A 6,781-nucleotide genomic window follows, 5' to 3' on the forward strand; every position below is an offset into this window, starting at 1 on the left:
GATAGTTGAATCAATCCATAAATAGCGACAGATTGTTTCTCTGATTTTGTCCCTGTCTGTATGATAGTTGTGTGAATCTAAAAATAGTGACAGATTGTTTCTCTGAGTGTGTTCATGTCCATTTGATAGTTGTATGAATCTATAAAAGGTCCAGGCAGATTGGAAAACTGCTAATGTAACACCCTGATTTGAAAAGGGTGGTCGGCAGAAGGCTGGAAATTATAGACCAGTTAGCCTAACATCTGTGGTGGGTAAAATTTTGGAGTCAATTATTAAGGAGACAGTAGCAGAACATTTGGATGAACATAATTTAATAGGACAAAGTCAGCATGGCTTTACGAAGGGGAAGTCATGTCTGATAAATTCGCTTGAGTTCTTTGAGGACATAACGTACAGGGTGGATAAAGGGGAACCAGTGGACGTATTGTATTTAGACTTCCAGAAGGCATTCGACAAGGTGCCACATAAAAGATTATTGCTCAAGATAAAGAATCACTGGATTGTGGGTAATATTCTGGCATGGGTGGAGGATTGGTTATCTAACAGGAAGCAGAGAGTTGGGATAAATGGTTCATTCTCGGACTGGCAACCAGTAGCCAGTGGTGTTCCGCAGCGGTCGGTGCTGGGTCCCCAACTCTTTACAATCTATATTAATGATTTGGAGGAGGGGACCGAGTGTAACATATCAAAGTTTGCAGATGATACAAAGATGGGAGGGAAAGTAGAGAGTGAGGAGGACATAAAAACCTACAAGGGGATATAGACAGGCTGGGTTAGTGGGCGGAGATTTGGCAGATGCAATACAATATTCGAAAATGTGAGGTTATGCACTTTGGCAGGAAAAATCAGAGAGCAAGTTATTATCTTAATGGCGCGAAAATGGAAAGTACTGCCGTACAAAGGGATCTGGGGGTCTTAGCGCAAGAAAATCAAAAAGTTAGCATGCAGGTGCAGCAGGTGATCAAGAAGGCCAACGGAATGTTGGCTTTTATTGCTAGGGGGTTAGTATATAAAAACAGGGAGGTATTGCTGCAGTTATATAGGCTATTGGTGAGACCGCACCTGGAATACTGCATACAGTTTTGGAGCCCATACTTAAGAAAATACATACTTGCTCTCGAGGCAGTACAAAGAAGGTTCACTCGGTTAATCCCGGGGATGAGGGGGCGGACATATGAGGAGAGGTTGAGTAGATTGGGACTCTACTCATTGGAGTTCAGAAGAATGAGAGGCGATCTTATTGAAACATATAAGATTGTGAAGCGGCTTGATCGGGTGGATGCGCTAAGGATGTTCCCAAGGATGGGTGAAACTAGAACTAGGGGGCATAATCTTAGAATAAGGGGCTGCTCTTTCAAAACTGAGATGAGGAGAAACTTCTTCATTCATAGGGTAGTAGGTCTGTGGAATTTGCTGCCCCAGAAAGCTGTGTAAGCTACATCATTAAATAAATTTAAACAGAAATAGACAGTTTCCTAGAAGTAAAGGGAATTAGGGGTTACGCGGAGCATGAATTTAGATTTGAGGTTGGGATCAGATCAGCCATGATCTTATTGAATGGCGGAGCAGGCTCGAGGGGCCAATTGGCGTACTCCTGCTCCTATTTCTTATGTTCTTATGTTCTTATAAAGAGTGACAAGTTGTTTCTCTGAGTGTGTCCCTGTCAATATGATAGTTGTATGAATCTATAAATAGTGACAGGTGGTTTCTCTGTGAGTGCTCATCTCTATATGATTGTTGTGTGAGTTTATACATATTTATAGGGTGTTTCTGTGAGACTGTTAAAGTTAACAGTTTTATTTTGCGAGACTGCGAAAGTTTCGAATGGGTCCCATTTAGTGTTCAGAAGTTTCCAGGATATTTATCTCATTTGTTACTATTTTAAACGTTTTCCTTGGATTCCTTGGTGTCAATCCTTTGCTCCTTTTATTTTTCCATCCCCTCTGTAAACACCATGATATGTTTGGCTGTGTAAGGTCACTCTTTAGAAACACGTTGTTGCTGTCTTGTTCTAGTTTAAGGCCTGACTCGGGAGCAGCTCATCGTTCCATCGTCGGGATCCGAGCTTTTTAAGATTCTGCTCGTTCAGGAAAGGTTTTTTATCGTGAAATTTGTACGCTGATGGCTTGGGATGGAATAAAACAGAGAACCAGATGCTGCGTTCCAGCTTTTTTCCGCTTTCATTCCTTGCTTTTCTCTGTCACTATCTCGTATTTGTTCCTCCGCTTTAGCTCAATACAGGAGGAGAAACTCCGTTCTCTCTGTTTTTTTCCTCGATATTTTATGGGCAGTTGAAATATTCCGCATTCGCTTACCATCAGTTTAAAAATGTGTAGTATATATTATGCTAGGTTCTGTTGTGGAAAATTGTTATGGTGACAACAAGTCTGTTTGTTAAATGACTGTGATTAATGCCAGTTACAATGACGCTTAATTGTGTGACGTGGGGATTTTCCCCTGCTTTAAATAAGGAGCTCCCTTCGCCGTGTCAACTCAAACAGTCAGTTCATTGCTAACAGCATAAAAACCATCAGCCACTCTCACAGATTTAATATCATGGATTTGCAGCTCGATTTACAATACGTTTTGGAACAAATTTGGATCGGAAAAGTATTTTCGGATATCCAAAAGATATACTATCCCCTCCTCGCTGCTGCTGGTGTTCCTCGTAAGTTTCTACGTCCAGTTATTAATTCAATAACCCATGTTTAACTGTAATATTATTCTTGCTGTTTACCTTGAGATATTCAGTTATTAATGGCATTTTCTGTTTCAACTTTTTTTTTATCTTTGTTAACGAATTGATTAATAAATAAAAATGCTTGCATATTTTTGCTGCTATTGGTGTGGCTGTTTAATCTCCATATCCAGTTATTAATTCTGAAAATCATGCTTAACTGTGTTTCTCTCCTTGTCATTTCCCAACCTATCCAGGCTTCTGTCGGCTATTGATTCTGTACTTGATACGGTGTTACCAAGATTCAGATATTCGATATCCAACTCCAGCAATGATATTGGACGAGTCTATTTATTGAACAACCTTCAGTCTACTCTCTACACTGAACATTTCTAACATTTCAGACGAATGTGCTCATGGTTTAGGACACTTTCCACCTTCTGCTCTCTATGGTTACTTACACAGAGTCTGAGGACAAATCCTGGCACATCACACGCCTTTAAATGTCTGAAATTATCCGGTAATGGTTGAGTTCCAGTCATAGTATCTTATTAGGTACAGCACCGGAGGAGGACATTCGGCCCATCGTGCCTGTGCTGGCTCTTCAAAAGAGTTATCCAAATATTATCATTCCACTTCTCTTTCCCATAGCGCTGTATTTTTTTCTCTTCAAGTGTTTATCTAATACCCTTTTGAAAGTTACTATTGAATTGCCTTCCTCCATCCTGTCAGGCAGTGAATTCCAGATCATTGCAACTCGCTGGGTGAAACATGTTTCCTCATGTCGCCTCTGGCTGTTCTGCCGATCACCCCTCAATCTGTGTCCTCCGGTTACCGACCTTTTTTCCACTGGAAGCATTATGTCCTTATTGACTCTTTCAATGCCGTTCATGATTTTGAACAGTCAGTGTCTCCATTCCGAACATCTCCAGTTCTCAATTAGTGTCGCAGTTTCTGCCGGCTAGAATAGGATTACAAGTATAATTTACATTCTCACAAACTGTTCATTCAGTTACATTGCAATATGTTTATTTCCCATCTTTGTTTTGAAATTACAGTTGAATCCGACGTCCGTCTGGCACAGTTGAGTGAATCTCTCAGTGAGCCCCAGAGTGTCCCTTTATTGACTTTTGCTGTAATTGAGGATAAGCGATCTCAGCTGATGGGAACTGAGGGACTAAGGATGAGAAAAAAAATTGACATTTCCTCGTCTATTTTTCTCTACAAGATTTCCAACCAAAAAAACGCACCAGGACAAACCTCTCCCATTTGTATTCTGATACTTTACAAAAGCAATCTCCAACCACTTTGCCGATTGGATAATTCATCTGTTTTCGATATTAATCAATGCATTTAGTGGAACATTACATGGTCAATGATATCACACTATTTGAAGTCACAGCACATTCTTATTCATGTTATTGTGATGTTATTTGGAAAAAGTTCCTTTCAGTGAGCTGTACTTTGTGTATTTCAACAAAAAGGCAGAAAACTCAATCTTCAAAACACTTTTTGCAGCCTAGTTATCTTTACAACTGCAGCGCACTTGTAATTATTATCTCAACATTTACATGAGTGCATTTTAAATACAATTACCTGTAATAATTGCATTTCCAGGTTGCATTTTCTGCAGTTTACTTTTGCATTGATTTCAGCTCTCAATATTATGCAACCGCATTAATATTCCACCCAGGAGCAGGAATCCAAGTGGCATTTCCCCTTCCCTAATACAGGGCACAGAAGCGAATCGCACCGCTCCAAATGTTTACTGATCCCGGGACACGAAGGATTCCTGAGAGGTTCTGGTGTTTCAGTCCCTGTGACCTCGGGTGGTGTTTTTATCTGCTGGGCTGTGGGCAGCTGTCATTTAATCTCTCATTGATCTTCCACCTATTGCTTTCATGGTGTATTTGTTCCCATTTATTTAATGATTCCACCGATTATTTTTACAATTAAACCTCTCGTCAGCTCCAAAGGGAAAGGAATTAGATTCTATTATTGAATGTCAGGAATGAGTTGCAGATTTCACTCAGAGCTCCATCACACTGTTGTTTTTGTTAACAGCCTGATGTATAATTTCCCTGTTTATTTCCCTTCCTTACAGTTAACTTAGTGACGATTGTGATCCTGTCTCGGGGAAAGTGCGGTCTCTCCCAATGTGTCACTCGCTACCTGGTGTCCATGGCAGCGGCGGATCTACTGATCGTTATCACTGATCTGATATTGAGGCAGATTCCGATTGTTTATTCCGAACGATTCCTTTTCCTGTTGTACTTCCCCGTGTGTAATATCCACGCTGTCCTTCTTTATGCCGCCACAGACTGTTCTGTCTGGTTCACCGTAACTTTTACCTTTGATCGATTTGTGGCCATTTGTTGCCAAAAGCTGAAAACTAAATATTGCACCGAGAAAACGGCGGCTGTGGTTCTCGGAACAGTGACTGTGCTGAGCTGTTTAAAGGACATCACCTGGTACTTTATGTATGCGGGTAAATACAGTCTTGATAATGATCCGTGGTTTTGCAATGTAACACCCGAAGTTTCTGATTCACAATTGTGGACAGCAATCGAACTCCTTCATTATATTCTCACCCCGTGTGTCCCGTTTGTTCTGATTCTGCTGCTCAATGCTTTAATCGTCAGACACATTTTAGTGGCTAACAGAGCCCGTAGGAGACTCCGGGGCCACGACAGCGGGGAGAGTGCGAGTGATCCAGAGATGGTGAGCCGAAGGAAATCCATCATTTTACTGTTTGTTATCTCGGGGAATTTCATACTGTTATGGGCAATGCTTATGGTGCAATCTGTATGGAACCGGATGTTGAAATTTCGCGATGATATTCTACCTCTCCCTGCATTTGTACAAGAATCAGGGTTTATGCTGCAACTTCTGAGTTGTAGCACAAACACTTGCATTTATGCAGTGACCCAGACTAAATTCAGACACCAATTGAAAAATGTGGTGAAATATCCCTTCACTATAATTATTAAATTCATAAAATAACGGGATGAGACGGAGGCTTTTCTGAACAGAACGCAAATCTATTTAAGATTGTGTCCAATCCACTCTACCCCGGTTTCATCCCAGAGTGGTATGAAGAGAGCGAGTCTCAAATTTAAACCGGGCCATAACACAAATCTGCCTGCGTAAAATCTAATTTGACTTGTCGGTGGAAGGAGTGCGAGTACATTCCCAGAGTTCGCCCAGCAAAAACTGAGATACACAGGCATCGTCCGGTGAACACTTACATTTCCACAGTTCGTCCAGTAAAAAATAAATTCCCAGGGATCCTCCAGTAAGCACTTACATTCCCAGGGATCGTCCATTAAACGCTCACATTCCCAGAGATCGTCCGTTAAACATTTACATTCCCAGAGATCGTTCGGTAAACATTTACATAACCAGAGTTCGTCCAGTAAACACTTACATTCACAGAGTTCGTCCAATAAACACTTACATTCCCAGGGATCGTCCGGTAAACACTTACATTCCCAGGGATTGTCCAGTAAACACTGACATTCCCAAGGATTGACCAGTAAACACATACATTCCCAGGGATCGCCCAGTAAACACTTAGATTCCCAGGGATCGTCCAGAAAACATTTGCATTACCAGCGATCGTCCCATTAATCCTTACATTCCCAGGGATCATTCAGTAAATACTTACATTCCAAGTGACCAACCAATAATTATGAATATTGCCAGTGACCATCCGGTAGACATTTCAATTCCCAAGGACAATCCGTTAAAAACTAACATTCCCAGGCAACATCCGGTAAACACTTGCACTCACAGTGAGGATGTGATAAACAGTAATATTCCCAGTAATTTTCGGGTAAACACGTCATTTTCCAGGGATCATCCGATGAACTCTAGTAAATGAAAGGGTCCATTCATTAAAAAAATAAATTCCAAGTCACCATCCAGTAAACGCTTACATTCCCAGAGATCATGAGGTAATCACTAACATTGCCAGTGATCATCTGAAAATCAAGTACATTCCCAGTGACCAAAGGTAATCACAAACATTCCCAGTGACCATACGGTAATCTCTAAAATTCCCAGTGACCATACGGTAATCACTTATGTTACCAGTGACCATCT

The 6,781-nt window shown here is 41.0% G+C and overlaps 1 protein-coding gene across 1 annotated transcript; it reads left to right on the forward strand.

Moving 5' to 3' along the window:
* The first annotated feature begins 2,616 nt into the window (after positions 1–2,616).
* Positions 2,617–5,680, forward strand: LOC137312920 (probable G-protein coupled receptor 139). The gene is made up of 2 exons (XM_067979294.1): positions 2,617–2,668; positions 4,782–5,680. Exon 2 carries the CDS (start codon positions 4,859–4,861, stop codon positions 5,678–5,680), a length of 822 nt encoding a protein of 273 aa, XP_067835395.1. The 5' UTR covers positions 2,617–2,668; positions 4,782–4,858.
* The last annotated feature ends 1,101 nt before the right edge of the window (positions 5,681–6,781 follow it).

The sequence above is a fragment of the Heptranchias perlo genome, unplaced genomic scaffold, assembly GCF_035084215.1.
Source record: "Heptranchias perlo isolate sHepPer1 unplaced genomic scaffold, sHepPer1.hap1 HAP1_SCAFFOLD_44, whole genome shotgun sequence".
Lineage (NCBI taxonomy): Eukaryota > Metazoa > Chordata > Chondrichthyes > Hexanchiformes > Hexanchidae > Heptranchias > Heptranchias perlo.